Below are 18,529 nucleotides of genomic sequence, written 5' to 3' on the forward strand. Positions count from 1 at the left end.
AAAACATAAATAAATAAATAAATTTATTTTTTAAAAAAAGCTCATCATCATTAGTCAGCAGAGAAATGCACACCCAAACCACAATGAGTTATCACAGCCCACCCACTTGAATGGCTACTATTTAAAAGACTGACAATGCCATGTGTTGGCAAGGATACAGAGCAACTGCAACTCTCATGCCACACTTTGCTGGTGGAAATAAAAAATGACATGGCCACTGTGGAAACCAACTGAGCGGTTAAACACACTCACATGACCCGGTAACTCCACGGCCAGGTATTTACCCAAGAAAAATGAAAACACACGCCCACACAGACTTGAATATTCATGAACGTTCACAGCAGCTTTATTCATAGTAGACAAAACTGGAAGCAATCCGAGTGTCCATCAACCACTGAATAAGTATTAAATAAATAAATAAATATTTTTAAAAACGCAACTAAGAAGTCTGCATGCCGCAACTAAAAAAGATCCCGCGTGCCACAACGAAAGTCCCGCGTGCCACAACTAAGACCCAACGCAGCCAAAATGAATGAATAAATAAATTTTTTTTTAAAAAGTAAGTAAAATGTGGGTAGCCAAACAATGAAGACTATTACCAGCCCTAAGCGAAAAGGTCTATACACATGGATGGGTCTCTAAAATACTAATAAGTAAAGGAAGCCAGACAAAGAATACCTGATGCATGACTAGAGGCATATGAAACTCTAGAAGGACCAGCCTAATCTACGGTGACGGGAGCAGATCAGTGAGGCTATGGGCGGGGACTGACCGCAGGGGGCTCAAGGAAACCCTTGGAGGTGATGAAAAGGTCTTACCTTGATTGTGGCCCTGTGCACAGGGGCGTATACATTTGTTTAAACTCATCAAACTATACTCTTAAAAACGTGTGCATTTTATTGTATGTAAAGTACATCTCAATGAAGTTCGTTTTCTCAAAGGCGCAAAATAAAATTCTTCACTGTATACCCAACAATGGGCATTAACCCATCCTACAGAGACGTCTCTCAAAAGCCAAGGTTTAATACATCTCTTCCCTCCTGAGAAATCTTCAATTCACATACAACAAAAACCCCCAAATTATCAGCCATTCAAGGCATTCCAAGATCTGGCCCTAGGCGTTCTGTCCAATCTACATTCATCTCACATTCATCTCAACTCTGCAGCAGCTAAATTCACATTCCATCCCAACTAGAGCGCTAAGCTTTCCCTTAGCCTGGAGGATGCAGCACTCTCCCTGCCTTCCTTGTCCTGGTTCTCTGTTCCCTTACCTCCACTTGGTTCTTACCCACCTGAGCCACACACTCAGCTTTACTTTCTTGAATGGAACATTCCAGATTCCCTCAGGGGAGTTTCTCATCCTCCCTTACCTGTTCTGCCAGAGCACTTGCTCCTCTCTCAGGCACTAGTCTCCTTGGCCTTGCATCACAGGTCTATGTTTGCAAGGCCACGGCCAGCACTCCGTGAGCCCTGAGAAGCACGTTGAGGACCCCACAGGTCACAACATACTGTTCAGCTGAACTGATTCAAGTTTACTTTTGCCTGAGTTTGAAATAACTGGAGGACAGTGACTGAGGGATATTTAAGTGAACTAGTTAGCATGAACAATAAGAAAGAGAGGGCTAGGCGAGGGAACACGAAAGAAATCAGAAATAGAAATAAAACTCAAAGATCACCTCTCTCTATGTGACAACAAAGCCATGAAAAGTAGGAAAGCTCCAGGGAATAAAGACTATAAATATTCCCACCAAGGGCACCACAGGTTCCAGGTGGCCTCCCAGCTGACCCTTCCCCGTGGTTGCCCACTTGCCACCCCACCTCATCATCAGCCCAGTCTCGAGGACTCTGCTTTCCTAATATGTGTTGGCTCAACCTACCTTTCTAATTCCCACTGCCGACAAACTGGCCAAGACCTTGGTTCTTCAAGCCAAAGCGACATCAGCTCTCCAATGGACTTAATGTGTGTGTCCCCCAAAATTCATGTAATGAAACCTAACCCCCAAGGTGAAGAAGGTATTAGGAGATGGGGCTTTGGGAAGGCGATTAGGTCATGAGGGTGGAGCCCTCATGAATGGGATCTGAGCCCATATAATGAAGCTCCCTCACGCCTTCTGCCGTGAGGGCACAGCGAGAAGACGGCCGTCTACAAATCAGGAAGCAGGCTCTCACCAGACACCGAATCTACCGGCACCTTGATCTTGAACTTCCACTCTCCAAAATCATGAGAAATAAATGTCTGTTGTTCTTAAGGCACCCAGTCTATGATATCTTGTTACAGCGGCCTGAATGGACTAAGACGAGCTCCTGGATACTCTACTGACTACAGCCTCTTCCCACTCTAACCTGCTGGAAGAATCTTGCCAGGCTGTCTCTCATCCCATCACCCCCCTACGCAAAAACCTTCCGAGGCATACATCGTGAAAGAAATCCCTAGCCAGCCTGGAACACGGTGAACAATCTGGCCCACACTATTTTCCAAACTAATCACCTACTATTTCGGTCCACAAATCCTCTGTCACAACAAGGTTAATCGACTCAGGGCCCAAGAACTCTTCTTCCTCTGCACGGAACCTGCCAGATGCACTCTGCTCTACTCTTGGGGGTGGGGTTCCAAATATCAGCCACCCTTCAAAGCCCGTCTCCCCACAGAGCCTCCCCAGGCAGCCCTCCCACAGCGACCACTGCCCCCTGCAGCCCTGGTCCCTGTGTGCCCACCTGACAGTTCCATATTCTACCTCAAGACAGCTCGTAGACTAATGCCATGCTGCCATTTTTCAGTCCTTGCATTATTTCATTTTCCTCTGTATATGTCAATAATTCATGTGACTTTTAAGCAACTAAGGAGATAACATCATATAACTTCCCCCCTTGTACTTCCTGTAGTGCAAAACACAATTATGCACAGGACAGCTATTACTGGCTGAATGAATGTAATATTGGCTCCATCCTGGTCACCTTGTGATTAGACGAAAAATGATAGCAACCTGAGTTTTCCAACAGTTGAAGTAGGAAGTAAAAAAGGAGACTGGTACATATAATGGTGATATAGCCACCAAAAAATCAATAGCAGGAGAAGCCTATAAGCTATTAGGAGGATAAATGTAATACAAAAAAAAACTAAGGGCTTTTTGTAAGAATACTTACACAAATTTAACATCCTAAAGCACAACAGTGGCCGACCCTTTTGAGGGTCGCTCAGATTCAAAGGATTAGGACAGTCTGAACTTAAAGATAGATTTACATTCCTTGGCTAATATTTAATTTGTGGCATCAGGACATGAAAGGGAACTTGTACAAACTGTTATAGCTTTAGAAATGAAAATTCATCCACGTACGGCCACCAGGACAGAAATCTTTCTATTCCACCTGTTTCAAAGGCGTTTCCAACTCTATCACCAATCTGACAAGTATGTGAGCGCTGACTCTGTCCTGCAGACATGGCATTAAATGGGATAACCATAACCCCTGACCTCACAGACACCAGGCGGTTCTCAGCACACCCAGGCAGAGGGGAAGGTCAGGCTACAATGTCAGCCAGCGACCTGACCCCCCACAGTACCTAGTACCACTGAGCAGAGGCACCCAGGCTGCTCTGTAAGCTCCCAGCTCAGCAGCACTCAAATCCCGTGCTGAAAACAAAAGACTGTTAAAATATAAAATCTAACTCAATAACCAATAATCTGAGCAAATCATCACATCAAAAAAACTTGCCAACATGCTTACGAATGAGGGCCTCCCCGCCAAGGCTCGAGCGGCCACTGTCCCCCCGCTTGTCCAGGGGCGAGAGCAGCGGCCGATTTCCTTTCCAGTTCTGGGCCAGGAGAGGAGTGCTGAGCACGTGCTCCCTTTCAGCCAAACATCAGACAACAAACGAAGGTGGTGACCCGCTGGAGTTGACAACGAAGGGATTTTGCTCCTAATAGCAATTAAGCAAACAGAGAGCCCGAGCTATCCTTGTGGTCTAAGTAATGAGACAGCCAGCCGCGGCTTGGTTACAAATACCCCGCCAATGGCTGCACAGATTTCCCATCCCACAACGTGGTTTCCAAATCAGTGGTTTAATTAACAAGACTGTGGAAGGACAAGAGTGTCAACCCCTCACTAGCAGTGGGCTCTGGACAGCCCTGTGGCCCCTCTCAATCCCAGCTGACTGCTGGTAAAAAGGGAAGGGTGACCCTGGTGGCCCCTATGGTCCAGTCTGGCGCTGTTCGGCACAGCTCAGCTCGTGGTGAGTTGCAACTTGGTTTCCAGGGCTCCTCAGAAGGCGGAATGACCACCACTGAGCTACACAGCAACACACTTGCAAGTAGCCGAGTGCCTTCTAGTACTTTCCCTGGGTCACTTTTTCAACATTGTCCTTGGGAGATAACAAAAGCTATTACTCCCCCACTGTCCCTGAAACCAAGGCCCAAATACCTTTAGGTTTCCTAAGGTCATGGACTAAAATCAAAAGCCAGGAATGCAGTGGCTTCAGTCCAGCACTCTATTCTGTAAAATAAACTTCCAAGTCACCCCTTTAAACTCTACCAATTAACTACAACTTTCACCCAAAAGGACATCACAAAGATATTCCAGCTAAGCAGGTTCTACTACTTCTTACAGACACTTTTAGGTGAATAACTTTCCACATATCCAATATATTATTTCTGAAGAAATAATTAAAACACTGTCCATGAAACAAGAGTTAACCCAAAAAGGGAGGAGAAGAATCTAAAAATAAAAGCACAAGCCGGCCCACAGTTCTTGGCTGTGGCACCAGATGCAGAAAACCGGAGGAAACGTTTCTGCATAACCATATGCCACCTCCAGGCCTGGCCGAGGGTGAGCTCTTCTGAGCCTCCCCACTTACTCCAAATGGCAGACGGTGGCCCTGGGGACACAGAGAGAGTCCCGAAAGGCAAACGCAAAACAAGGCAGCCTCAGAGCACCTCGCCCCAGAGTGTGTGCATGCTTTCAGCTCCCATACAAACAGTGCTGGGTTTCATTTAGCTACTTAATGAACAACTGTATAACAAGTAAAGATTTAAGCCACTTCCACCATCATCCCCACCAAAAGCTGATTTACAACTAAAGCATGTAGACTGAAACTGCCACGTCTAATTAACTGAAAACTAAGCTGGAGACGCACATGGAGACGTCCAAAAGAAGAAACAAAGAATAGGCCCCTGGATTAGGAAGAGTTCTGGGGGGAAAGACCCACACTATCCTAACAAAACCCCCTCCCCACCCTGTCTCCTGAAAGACAGCACCCCACGCTGGGTAGCAGGGAACCTCCCACCCAGGCTGGGACCCCCACGCCAACTAAGTAGAAGAAATCACTTCAGCTGAGCCCAGGCGAGTCTTCTCGGTCATCTGAACTGGGATCACCCTAATTTGTAAATTTAAAGAGCAGTTCTCAGTCAGAAAAAAAAAAACACACCTGCTCCCCTTCCTGAAGCAAGGTACAGAATAGATAAGCATTCGCATTTTGCAAAAATGAATGGAGGGCTTCCCTGGTGGCGCAGTGGTTAAGAATCCGCCCGCCAATGCAAGGGACACGGGTTTGAGCCCTGGTCCGGGAAGATCCCACATGCCACGGAGCAACTAAGCCCGTGCACCACAACTACTGAGCCTGTGCTCTAGAGCCCGCGAGCCACAGCTACTAAGCCCGCATGTCACAACTACTGAAGCCCACACGCCTAGAGCCCGTGCTCCGCAACAAGAGAAGCCTGCACACCGCAATGAAGAGTAGCCCCTGCTCGCCACAACTAGAGAAATGCCACGCGCAGCAACGAGGACACAACGCAGCCAAAAATAAATAAATAAAATACATAAAAATTAAAAAAAAAAAAAAAAAAAAGAATGGAAAGCAGACCTCCTGAAATCAGTTGGATGAGCACACGCCAGCCAAGGGATGGGCAACGTGCAGCCGAGTCTTAGAGCCTCAGACAGGCTCTAGTCTCCCGCAGCTCCTGCTCACGTTCTGTTCTATAAATACACACCTCCAGTCATTTCAAAACTCTAAAGCCAATTTTAATATCAGCTTTTGAATTAATTATATGAAGAGTCAACAAGTATTGAAGAGTGACTTGGTACTGGAAATAAAACCCGACTAATCCAACAGTGACACTGAAAGAGATGCATATTTATTGCCAGAGAGCTGACAAATCCCATGCTGAACGCCAAAGCTAAATGCAACAAGATAAAAATGCATTCACTAAGCTTAAGAAATTGGAAAGCAAACAACGAGAGGGCTTTCTAAAAGCATCTGTGTCTATATAGCATTCAGTACCAGAACCTTAGCCACCTCCATATGCAAAAATCTTATAAATACACACAGGAGTGAAACTTTGCACATGTGCCCCCAAGAGCCATGCCCAAGAACGCACTGTGCTTAAGAGCAGAGAACTGGAACCCAGCCAGCGCCCAGGAACGGTGAACAGGCTTCCTGTGAAATACTACACAGCAGTGGAAAAGCAAGGCGGGGAAGATGGGAGGAAGCTAGGAAGAATCCAAGAACCTGATGAGAATAAAGCGCTCGCTATGACAGGTGCAAAAACACGTAAAACTAAACCGTAAGAGTTTTGCGATGTACACACATGTGTTAAAATATAAAGGAAAGCAAACCAACTGCCAACACGAGACATGAGGTGGGTGTAAGGGGAGGCCACGGAGTTGGGACAGCCGCACACTGCCCTGCGAAGCTCAACCGTCACGGCCTTTTCCTTAAACTGGCCGCTCCATACTTGAGCGGCCGCTCTGGGATGACTCGTTCACTGTCCCTTACTCTAAAACTTCATACGTGCTTTTCATCAATTGTGTATTTTCCCAGAATCACTGCTTCCCCATCACACTACGCGAACTGGATAAAGCTTGGTGGTAGTATAAAAAAGAACTGTAACACTGAAAACTACAAAATAAAGGAGGAAACTCTCCTTGCACGCTATAAAACCAACTTAAAATGAGGCGCTGCATTTAATCCCTGGGACTTGCAGGGCGTGTTTATCCTCATGACGAGTCCATCCATAGCACAGGTCACTCCAACCGGTGAGATCCTGTCACCGGGAAACGCCCGCTCAGCAAGTTTTCAAAACCAGTCAACCAGACTCTCTTCTGAAACGGTTCTCTCTCCACTTCGGTCTCACTCTACAAACAGGAACGTTTTCACCAGAATAGAGGCAATTTTTAAACAAATGCTTCAAATTTAAAGAAAGATTACACGGCACTCTTAATTTTGTACCTGAAACGAGGCACCTGAAATTAATCAAAGACAGCCTTCTGAGCCAAGCAATCAGGAGAATCACTTGGTCTGTAAGATTCCAAGAGCTGGAAATCGGAGCGTCTTAATCCACTAAGCATATTAGGGCCTGACCAATAACAAGGTTATCTAGTTCTTCGAAACAGGAATTAACCGAAGGTAATGATTCGGATGAAGCCCCACCCATTTAAAAGGAATGCTCGTTAGGGAATTCCACACCTGACATTTGGTAAGAATCGAGAAAGGCCGGGGTCGAGGGTTTCTGCCCTGGACTCCCGCCCGACCCGCCCGAACAGGAGAGGTTCCGCCCGCGAGCGCAGGAGAGCGCCGATCCCTGGCCGCACCTGCAGGACCCGCGCGCCCCCCGACGCGAGCGCAGAGCGCACCGGGCCAACCCGCGCCTCCGCGCCCCGCACGCGGGGGACACTACACAAAGGCCCGGCCCGGCCCCTCCCCCGCGCCCCCGGCCCACCTCGGCCATAGGCCTTGGCGCAGATCCACTGCAGGTTGGCGGCGATCTTGGCCCGCGCCGGGTCGTAGCGGTCCAGCGGCACGATGTCCACGGCGCCGTCGGGCGCGGCCTCCATCCTCCTCCAGCCCTCCCCGGCCGGGCAGCCGCCCGCGTCCACCATCTGCACACAAAAGGGCCGCTGCAGCGCCGGCCGCGCCGGACCGGGCGGGACAAAGGCGCCGCGCCCCTCGCCGCGCCCGGGACCCGCGTGGGGCCGCGGGGCACCGACCGCCCGCGCCCCCCGCCCCCCGCCGCCGCCCGGCCCGCGCCCCCGCCGCCTCACCTCAGAGCCGCCGCCGTCGCCGCCGCCGCGGGTGTTGCTGCTGCATGCTGCGCGGCCGAGCCGGGGCCCGCGGGGCCGGGGAGCGGCGAGCCAGGGGGCGCGGGCCGAGGCCTCGGGCCGGGGCTGGGGGCGCGTGCGCGGAGCCGGAGGCGGCGGCGGCGGCGGCGGCTAAGGAGGCGGCCAACCGGCGGGAGCGCGCGCACCGCCGAAGCCGGCGCAGGCGCAGTGGGCGCGGCCGCTGGCCCGCGCACGCCCCGCCCCCTTCCGCAGGCGCAGTGGGCGCCGGCCCGCGCTCGCCCCGCCCCCTTCCGCAGGCGCAGTGGGTGCTGCCCGAGGCCCGTCCCCTTTCCGGGGGCGCGGGTGCGGGGCTGCGCGGCGCGGACGGCGCGGGCGGACAGGCCCCGGCGGGTCCCGCAGCATTTCTTTGTGTGGGCCGCGCCTCCCCCTCCCCGGCATTGGGTCGTCCGGACCACGGGACCCCAGCCGCCGCCCGACGGGCCGAGCAGGCCGACCGCGACCCTGCACCCCACAACAGCCCCGGGGGTTCCCCCTCCCGGAGCGCAGCGCGGGGAAGCCCGGGGCGCCTCCCCGCATAGCGGCCCTCGTTGCCTAGAGACACCCCCCCCCAACAAGTAACCCAAAGAGCCTGGGGCGCCTCCTACCATAGGGGGCTGGGAGCCCGGGGACCCCACCCGGAGAGCCGCCTCCGGAATACCCCTCCCCCCGCAGCACTGGAGGCCAAGGAAACCCCCTCCTCCTGCAGCGCGTGGAGTCTGCCAGGATCACCTGTGCCCGGGAGCGCCCCGAGTGGGCACTAGCCATGGTCTCCAGGGCCTGGTCCAGGGAAGGTGGGCGTCTGGACACCTGAGACAAACTGCAGCGTCCTCACCCCTGAGTGTAGCCATGGGGACGGGCCTCAGGCACATCCTCCAAAAGGGGCTGGCTTCGTCCTGACAAAGTCACCACCACAGGGCCTGTATCGGGCTAATAATTATAATAACACCGTGAAACCTCCTGTATAAGTGATGCTTCTGAAGACCTCACAGCCAAACTAAGACAGGGCGACTCACTCCTGTGCCAAACACCAGGGTCCAGGGACCCAAGGCCTGGAGGACAGCAGGAAGAAATGGTTTCCCATGAGTAAGGGGCCCTGGGAGTGAAGGTCACAACTGCTCCCAGCCTCCAGCGGTTTTTTTTTTTTTTTTTTTTTTTAATTTTTATTTATTTATTTTTGGCTGTGTTGGGTCTTCGTTTCTGTGTGAGGGCTTTCTCCAGTTGCGACAAGTGGGGGCCACTCTTCATCGCGGTGCGCGGGCCTCTCACTGTTGCGGCCTCTCTTGTTGCGGAGCACAGGCTCCAGACGCGCAGGCTCAGTAGTTGTGGCTCACGGGCCTAGTTGCTCCGCGGCATGTGGGATCTTCCCAGACCAGGACTCGAACCCGTGTCCCCTGCATCGGCAGGCAGATTCTCAACCACTGCGCCACCAAGGAAGCCCCCTCCAGCGGTTTTTAAGGTGCTACCAACCTCCACTTCACCCAGCATCCTAAGCCAGGTTATCAAGCGACATAAGCTCAGAGGACTCAGCCTGTCATCCACAAACGCTTACTCCTGTGCAGGCATGAGCCTCACTCTGGCTCACAGCAGAGAACAAAACACAAATCCCGGCCCGCCCCATCGCCCCCCCAGGGAGCTGAGGTCTAGCGGAGAATGTGACTGCGTGTGTAGGACATGAGGTGGTGAAAGGGTAACGGGTCTGGGAGCAGGCAGGCAAGGAAAACCGTAAGGGGGCATTTGAGCAGACCTGCAGGAAGTGAGGGGCAAGCAGGAGCATACCCGGGGCAGCTGCGGTCTGGGCAGGGGGTACAGCAGGCACAGGGACTCTTGAGACAGGAGTGCAGGGAGGCACCGAATCCGGAACCCAGGATCCAGAGACACTGGTAGGAAAGGGGCGCGGGGGCCGAGAGGCAGTGGCAGATCCTGCACAGTAAGAACCTTGACCTGTTCTCTGAGTGAGATGGGAAGCCATGGAGGAACTTTGAACACAGGGAGGAAGGATGTGACTGACCCTTTAGAGGGGTCATTCTGTTTCCTGGGTGAAGACTAGGCGGTAGGAAGGACGAGGAAGGAAGACCATCCCCTGACAGGTGGAGTACAGAGTCCATAGAAAGAGAAGGGGTGGAGGGCAACTCCAGGGGTTTTTATTGATCTTGACTTTGTTTCCTGCAACCTTATTAGTTGTAACAATTTTCTGGAGGATCAATTAGGATTATCTATATATGAGATCGTGACATCTGTGAATATAGTTGTACCGCTTCCTTTTCAGCTGAATGTCTTTTATTCTTCTCATCTAATTCCCTGGCCAGAACCTCCAGCACAACGTTAAATAGAAGTAGCAGAGTAGATACCTTTGTCTTGTTTCTGCTCTTAGAAAAGCATCCAGTCTTTCACCACAGCGTATGTATGATGTTAACTCTGGGGGGTTTGTATTTATCAGGTTGAGGGAGTTCCCATCTATTCCTATTTTGTTGAGTGTTTTTATCATGAAAGGGTGTTGGATTTCAGCAAATGCTTCTCGTGTGTGTGACAACTGAGATGATCATGTGTGGTATTTTTACTCATTCTATTAATGTAGTATATTACATTAATGATTTTCAGATATTGAACCAGCCTTGAATTCATGGGATAAATCCTCTTGGTCATAGCGTATAATTTTGTTTTCAAGTTTGGCAAATCATTTTTTGGAGCTTTACTGAGATAAACTAAATGACATATAATATTGTGTAAGTTTAAGGTGTGCAATGTGATAATTTGCTCTACATATAGGTGTATACTGTGAAATGATTACCACAATAAGTTTAGTTAACACATCCATCACCTCACCTAGTTACCTTTGTGTATGGGAATTTTTTATGGTTCCATATGAATTTTAGGATTGTTTTTTTTCTCCTTCTGAGAAAAATGTCATTGGAATTTTGATAGGGATCACATTGAATCTATAGATGGCTTTGAGTTGGATGGACATTTTAACAGTATGAATTCTTCTGATCCATGAACACAAGATATCTACATTTATTTGTGTCTTCAGTTTCTGTCATCAGTGTCTTATGGTTTTCAGTGTACAGATTTTTAACTGCCTTAAATTTATTCCTAAGTATTTTATTGTTTTTGATGCTATTGTAAACGGGATCGATTTCCTCATTTCTTTTTCGGATAGTTTGTTGTTAGTGTACGGAACTGCAACTGCTTTTTGAATGTTAATTTTGTATCCTGCAACTTTACCGAATTTGTTTATTAGTTCCAACAGTTTTTTGGTGGAATCGTTGGGGTTTTCTATATATATAAGATCATGTCATCTGGAAACAGACAATTTTACTTCTTCCTTTCCAATTTGTATGTCTTTTATTTCTATTTCTTGCCGAATGGTTCTGGCTAGGACTTCCAGTACTAGGCTGAATAGGACTGGTGAGAGTGGGTAACTTTGTCTTGTTTCTGGTCTTAAAAGGAAAACTTTCCACCTTTCACCACTGAGTATGATGTTAGCTGTGATTGTCATATGTGCCGTTTATTATGTTGACTTAAATTCCTTCTATACCTAATTTGTGGAGATTTTAACATGGAAGTCTGTTGAATTTTGTCAAATGCTTTTTTTTTGCATCTATTGAGATACTCATATAAGTTTTATCTTTTATTCTATTAATGTGTTTTATCACATTTATTGATTTACATATATTGAACCATCCTTGTATCCCAGGGATGAATCCCACTTGATTATGGTGTATGATCCTTTAATGTGCTATTGTTAGTCTTTTGTTGAGATTTTTTACATCTATATTCTTCAAGGATATTGGCCTGTAGTTTTCTTTTCTTGTAGTGTCCTTATTTGGCTTTGTTATCAAGGTAATGCTGGCCTTGTAAAATGAGTTTGGGAGTATTCACCCCTCTAAAAATTTTTTGGAGGAATTTGAAAAGGATTGGCATTGATTCTTCTTTAAATGTTTGGTAGCATTCACCAATGAAACCATCTGGTCCTGGGCTTTTCTCTGTTGGGAGATTTTTGATGACTCATTCAATCTCTTTAGTCATTATTGGTTTATTTCGATTTTCTATTTCTTCATGATTCAGTCTTGGTATGCTGTATGTTTCTAGGAATTTATTCCTTTTCTTCTAGGCTATCCAGTTTGTTGGAGCATAATTGTGGTGTATTTCTCAGGTATCTGTTGTAATGTCTCTTCTTTCACTTATGCTTTTGTTGATTTGAGTCCTCTTTTTTTCTTGGTTAGTCTAGTAAAAGTCTTGTCAATTTTGTTTATTTTCAAAAAACCAACTCCTAGCTTTGTCGATTTTTTTCCTATTGTTTTCTAGTCTCTATTTCACTTATTTCTGCTCTAATCGTTGACCCACCAGCTCAGAGCGTGAGGGCATGGGGCCACCCCTGGGTCCCTGAGAGTCCACCCCAGAGAGAAAGATGGAAACTCCCTCCAGCACCGGGGCCCTCGGGCTGGCTGCCCTGCCCCACCTTCTCCCAAACTCTGCTTCTGTGGCTCCTCCGTCCTCCACTCCAGCTGACCCAAAGGCCCTTCCACCCCCTCAGAAACAAAAATGACCATCCTTGGGGGTTACACCTTCCGGTTTCTGGTTTTTTGCCTACTTTTCCCCCAAGGCTCTCGCAAGCCCCAAGCTCCCCTCACTTTATTTACACTGATTCCCCAGGTGCCCTCCAAGTTGCCCCCATGCACACACTTAGTGGAATGTCAGCTATATTCAGGGAATATGGAGTGCGGGGTAGGAAACGAAACAGCAGCCTGATTCTAGAGCTAGGGCCTAAGACGCGATGGCCAGGTGAAGGTGGTGACCACGTTATGCTGAGTCCCTGGAAACTCAGTTTGAAGAAAAGGCAGATTTAACCTTTTCATTGACTCGGCAGCTGCCTCTTCTTTACAGAAATAAAATAATGACATCTTTCTGTTTTTAGTTTCGATTCCATAAAATCTAACAGATTTCGGTTTTCCCACAATGTAAACAGACAAGAAGTCTCACTGAAATCAAGCAATGTGTGGAGTGTGTAGGATCCTGACAGCCATCTACTGACTTCACACTCATCACAGGGCAGACAGTGCCTCCGTGGCCAGGCAGTGCTGTCCCCAAAGGATGGGCAGGTCAGCCCTGCCCAAATAAGGCCAGACATTAGTGCCAACGCATGGAGAAGAAGGCCATGGATGTCACCAGCTAACATCCTGCTCGTCGCTAATCCAGTGACAACGGCTTTCAGACCACGGCTAGAGCTGCTTACTTAGGGCGTCAGTAAAGAAGCACGTGTATGACTCTACCACAATTTTTAAAATATTTTAATAGTAATGTTGCAAGACAGTTGATTTCCATTTTCATCTCATGGTATGTGCTAGAAGGGGTTAGCTGAGAAGGGGTCTGTGGGCTTCACCAGATTACCCACCGGGTGCCTGGTACAGAAGAGCTTAGTGGTGGGTCACCTGCAGCCGGAGGGGGACAGGGGTCCTGGAGAGGCGTCCCAGCCTCAGAGCCCCAGGGTGTCACACGCCGTGCACACACCTGCTCAGAGTAGCTGTGTTCACAGTAGCCGACGGGCAGAAATGGCTTAGATGCCCCTCAACAGGTGGGTGGATTTAAAAAATGCGGTGCATCTGCACAATGGAATATTATTCAGCCATAAAAGGAAGCCCTGACAGAGGCTACAACATGGATGAACCTTAAAAACATGATGCTGAGTGAGAGAAGCCAGACAAAAGAGGCCACAGAGTGTGTGATTCTGAAACCGAGCAGGACCCTGTGGGGCTTCTGGGCATGGAAGCCTTTCTATGTCCCCTGTTTCTTGTTTGTAGGGAATAGGCTTCATTCAGCCTCCATGACCTTCCCTGAGTTCCAAAGGGCAGATTCAAACAGCTGCTATTCAGGGAAGGGAGGGGATGCAGAGACAAGGGAGGAACAGTCAAGAAAAAATAGTGCAGCCTTGGGGCAGGTCCTGGTTCTGCCTCAAGGGATACACATAACAGTATCTTTGAGCTCTTCTGCAGAACCAGAACCCCCAACAAATGGAAGAGGTTAACTACTTGATGAAGCATTCTTCCTTGCAGAGAGAAGGTCACAGTTTGATAACCTCGAGAACCACAGAAGTTCATCAGGAGACCACCTGAGGCCAGATTAAAGGAATGCAGGCCCTGCATGTACCGATCCTTATCAGCTACCCTGCCCTTGAACCACTGCTATCAAACTCCTCACCAAATCCCCCCGGGTTGGGACACACAGTTTTGAGAGGCATGAGCCCGCTGTGTCCCCCTTTGCCTGGCAAAGCAATAAAGCTATTCTTTTCTACTTCACCCAAAACTCTGTCTCTGAGATTCAAATCAGCACCCGTGCACAGAAGGCTGAGTTTTCAGCATCAATTCCATTGATGTGAAATGTCTGGATCAGGCAAACCCGGAGACAGAATGCAGACTGTAGGGGCTGGGGGGGAGGGGAGTGGCTGTGAATGAGTGTGGTGGTTGTTTTGAGGCTGATGAGAATGTTCTGGAAACAGGTGATGGTGATGGTCACACAGCTCTGTGATGAGCTAAAAACCACTGAACTGTACACTTTGAAAGGGTGACTTGTATGATGTGGGAATTAGATCTCAGGAGAAAAATTGTTTGAAAACAGGCAAAACTGACGCCGGTGTCAGTCGGGGACGGGAGGTGGCTGGGGGCCCTAGAGGGCCTTCCAGGGACCACTGTGTCCCGTGTCTTGGCCTGGATGGCGGGCGCCCGGCTGCGTTCACTCTGGGATAACCATCAAGCTGCAGATGCATGGGTAGAAGCTTGTCTGCATGTAGGTTAGTATTTCAGTTAAAAAATTAAAAAGCAAAAATGCCATCACAGAACTGAGTTCTCACTGTCTTCATTTTAACATACTTGAGGTCAAAGGTGCAGTTTTGTTGGGACTTCCCTGGCGGTCCAGTGGTTAAGACTCAGTGCTTCCATTGCAAGGGCAAGGGTTCGATCCCTGGTCGGGGAACCAAGGTCCCACAAGCCGTGCAGTGCAGCCAAAAAAAAAAAAAAAAAAAAGGTGCAGATTTGCTTGTTTCCTGACCCCCAAGACCAGGGTGGACCCCCAAGTTCATTCCCGGGCACTTGGACTTTCTTCGTGGTGACACAAACTTCTCTTACTGTTGCTGCTTCGCTGTCTTTTTCTTGGGGGGGGGGCATGCTCGCAGTTGGGAGCAAGTCTGACCCACTTGGCCCCGCTGCCTGCCCAGCCCTTGAACGATCTGGGTAAAAGCAGCGTGCCAGGGCTTCCCTGGTGGCGCAGTGGTTGAGAATCTGCCTGCCAATGCAGGGGACACGGGTTCGAGCCCTGGTCTGGGAAGATCCCACATGCCGCGGAGCGGCTGGGCCCGTGAGCCACAACTACTGAGCCTGAGAGCCACAACTACTGAGCCTGCACGTCTGGAGCCTGTGCTCTGCAACAATAGAGGCCGCGACAGTGAGAGGCCTGCGCACCGCGATGAAGAGGGGCCCCACTCGCCGCGACTAGAGAAAGCTCTCGCACAGAAACGAAGACCCAACACAGCCCAAAATAAATTAATTAATTAATTAAAAAAAAAAAAAGCAGCGTGCCATCCGTCAGCATGGTGCACGTGCCACTTCTGAGTGTAAGTTTTACTTCAATAAGAAGGAAAAAAAGGAACGGAATTTTAAATATCCTTCATTGTTAAAGAAATGATATTCTCGGCACAAACCTGAAACATGAAACAAAAATGAGAAAATTAACGACGCCTAGAGCCCAGGTGGTCTGTGGGGTGGCCGGAACCCCGGAGCCCTGCGTGAAGGGCAGCAATGGACTCGGCCGTGGAGCGCAGGGCTGGTCCAGGCTGGTGTTCAGGCTGCTGGTTCCAAAGTGGCAGGATTTGGACTTCAGAGCTGCTGTCAAGGACATCCTACCTCATCAGGCATCTCATCTAGCCCACCCGCCTAGAATCCTCCGGGGCAGCGACAGCCAGTGTGCCTGGTCCTATCATCTAAACGTGATTTCGGTGCAATGAGAGCTGATTCACAGGGAGGAAAACCGAAGATCAAGTCACATGTCCAGCTGCAGTTGGTCCTCACAGCCGGGTGGGACACTCGGGCCTGAGGAGGTGCCGCCCCCTGAGCCGGGCGCTGTCGCAGGGGCAGCCGGGGCCATCAGCGGCCCCTCCGGCCATCTGTGGACGAATGTCAGATGTCATTAAATATCGAAACCACATTCCCACTCCGATCCCGAGGTGTGGTGACAGGTGCAAGGAAGTCTGGCTGGTGCAGGCAGGATGCATCTGGGACATCCTCAGCTGGACACAGAGGGGCCTCCCAGGGGGAACCCCCTGCTGGCCCGTGTGAGAGACACCACCTGCACCGGGGCCCCTCTGACAGAGAGACCTGAGCCCCCCAACACCTCCTCGCTGGACCATAGGGCTCCGCGGGTGGTGCCGGCTGTGTGTGTGGACAGCGTTCAGGGCTTCCTGGGCGGCCGGGGGCCAGAGGTGCCAGGAGAGGTCGGCACCCTACGGGATCTCAGGAGACCCCAAGAGGACTGACACACACCCCGCATCACATGGATACAGTGAGGACAGGGTCCCGAGCCTGGATGTGGCCCCAGCAGTGCTCCAGCGAGAGGAGACTGGGCGTCAGCTGGGAAGGGGGCCAGAGCCTGGGTGGGGGGGCAGAGGCCCCCCGGAGCTCCCAAACCAGGACGCTGAGTGCAGGGTAGCTTGGAGGCCGCTGCCCCTTCCTCTCCATCAACGCCCAAACAACCCCCCTACCCCCCGCCATCCCCACCCCGGTTAATGAAAATGGGACAGATCCGGCAATCGTGCTCCGGGCTATTTTCCAGAAGGAGCTGAAAACTTCTGTCCACACAAAACGCGCACAGGGATGTTCACGGCAGTTTTATTCATAATGGACAAGACTTGGAAGCAACCAAGATGCCCTTCAGTAGGTGAATGGGTAAACGGTGGTCCATCCAGACAGTGGAATATTATTCAGCACTGAAAAGAAATGAGCTATCAAGCCATGAAAAGACATGCGGGAACCTTAAATGCATGTTACTAAGTAAAAGAAGCCAATCTGAAGAGGCTGCAGTCCGTGTGATTCCAACTACATGACATTCTGGAAAAGCCTGAACCACAGAGACAGTAAAAAAATCAGTGGTTGGGCTTCCCTGGTGGTGCAGTGGTTGAGAGTCTGCCTGCCAATACAGGGGACACAGGTTCGAGCCCTCGTCTGGGAGGATCCCACATGCCACGGAGCGGCTGGGCCCGTGGGCCACAACTGCTGAGCCTGTGCGTCTGGAGCCTGTGCTCCGCAACAGGAGAGGCCGCGATAATGAGAGGCCCGCGCACCGCAATGAAGAGTGGCCCCCGCTTGCCGCAACTAGAGAAAGCCCTCGCACAGAAACGAAGACCCAAACACAGCAGCCATAAATTAATTAATTAATTAATTAAAAAAAAAAATCAGTGGATGCCGGGGGGAGGGAGGGAGGGCGGTGGAGCACAGAAGATGTTTAGAGCAGTGAAACTATTCTGTATGATATTATAATGGTGGGTATGCGTCACTACACATTTGCCCAAACCCATAGAATGTGCACCGCTGAGAGTGAACCCTAACGTAATCTGTGGGCTTTAGTTGATAACCGTGTGTCACAGGGGTTCAACTGTAACACACGCACTGCACTACGGCGGCCAGATGTCAGCAAGAGGGAAAACTGGTTGAGGGGAGGACTCTCTGTACTTTGTCCTCAATGCTCTGTGAACCTGAAACTACTCTAAAAAATAAAATCTATTAACTGAAAGAACAAAGCAAAACCGGGGCCCGGCTATGCAGCCCCAGCTTCAAGACCAGCCCCCAGCCCTGGCCAAGCCTTCAGGGGCTCCACCGCTCCCAAGAGAACCCCCCAGGCTGGAGGACCCCCGAGCCCTGGCCCTGCCAAGCCAGCTGTATCCACTCCCCACTTCCCCAACCCCAGGGACTCAGTCCTGTCCTCCCTTCTGCTGGCCTGGAGCATGCTGTTCCCTGCCTGGACACCCTTCCGTGCATTCCCCTCTCCCCAGCCGACGGCCAAGGTCCCCATGGACCACCTGTCCCAGTGCTTTACTACCGGACCTTCCGTCTAGCGCTTGCGAGAACCTCTGGGCAGGTCTGGCAGGACGGCCTGCTCACCTTGGCTAGTGGGCAGCTGGGCACAAACCAGCATGCAGGGGGACCCCCGACGGCAGCAGGAGAGTGGGCGCAGACCCGGCGTGGGGAGGCCCGGCGACACGGCTCGCATCCCCGTGGTTACCGGACCCGAGGATTCCCCAGCTAACCAAGCACTGGGAGAATCCTGGGGACACTCCAGTGACCCGTGTGGCTCCAAATGGGTGCAAAGGGGCCAACTGGTCCTAACCCGGACCCGGTCACCCACCAAACACCACGTGCCCCAGCACTCGGCCTGAGACGCCCGGCCTCCCAACCCTTCC

At 50.6% G+C, this 18,529-nt stretch overlaps 2 protein-coding genes across 3 annotated transcripts in view; both read right to left on the reverse strand.

Annotated features, from left to right (window-relative positions):
* The window catches only part of RPL7A (ribosomal protein L7a), a 307,067-nt gene extending 304,868 nt beyond the window's left edge, over positions 1 to 2,199 (reverse strand). Inside the window, exon 1 of the mRNA XM_059926023.1 lies at positions 2,196 to 2,199. Within this exon, the coding sequence (XP_059782006.1) occupies positions 2,196 to 2,197 (2 nt within the window). The 5' untranslated portion in view covers positions 2,198 to 2,199. The remainder of the gene's footprint in view (positions 1 to 2,195) is intronic.
* Positions 1 to 8,158, reverse strand: part of CAMSAP1 (calmodulin regulated spectrin associated protein 1) — a 55,723-nt gene extending 47,565 nt beyond the window's left edge. Inside the window, exons 1-2 of one of the 2 annotated variants that reach the window (XM_059926016.1) lie at positions 8,032 to 8,158; positions 7,710 to 7,869 (exon numbers count right to left, since the gene is read on the reverse strand). In XM_059926016.1, the coding sequence (XP_059781999.1) occupies positions 7,710 to 7,869 (160 nt within the window). In that variant the 5' untranslated portion in view covers positions 8,032 to 8,158. The remainder of the gene's footprint in view (positions 1 to 7,709; positions 7,870 to 8,031) is intronic. The other variant, XM_059926017.1, reaches the window with a different exon arrangement.
* Positions 8,159 to 18,529: the final 10,371 nt, after the last annotated feature.

This window comes from Balaenoptera ricei, chromosome 6 (assembly GCF_028023285.1).
Source record: "Balaenoptera ricei isolate mBalRic1 chromosome 6, mBalRic1.hap2, whole genome shotgun sequence".
Lineage (NCBI taxonomy): Eukaryota > Metazoa > Chordata > Mammalia > Artiodactyla > Balaenopteridae > Balaenoptera > Balaenoptera ricei.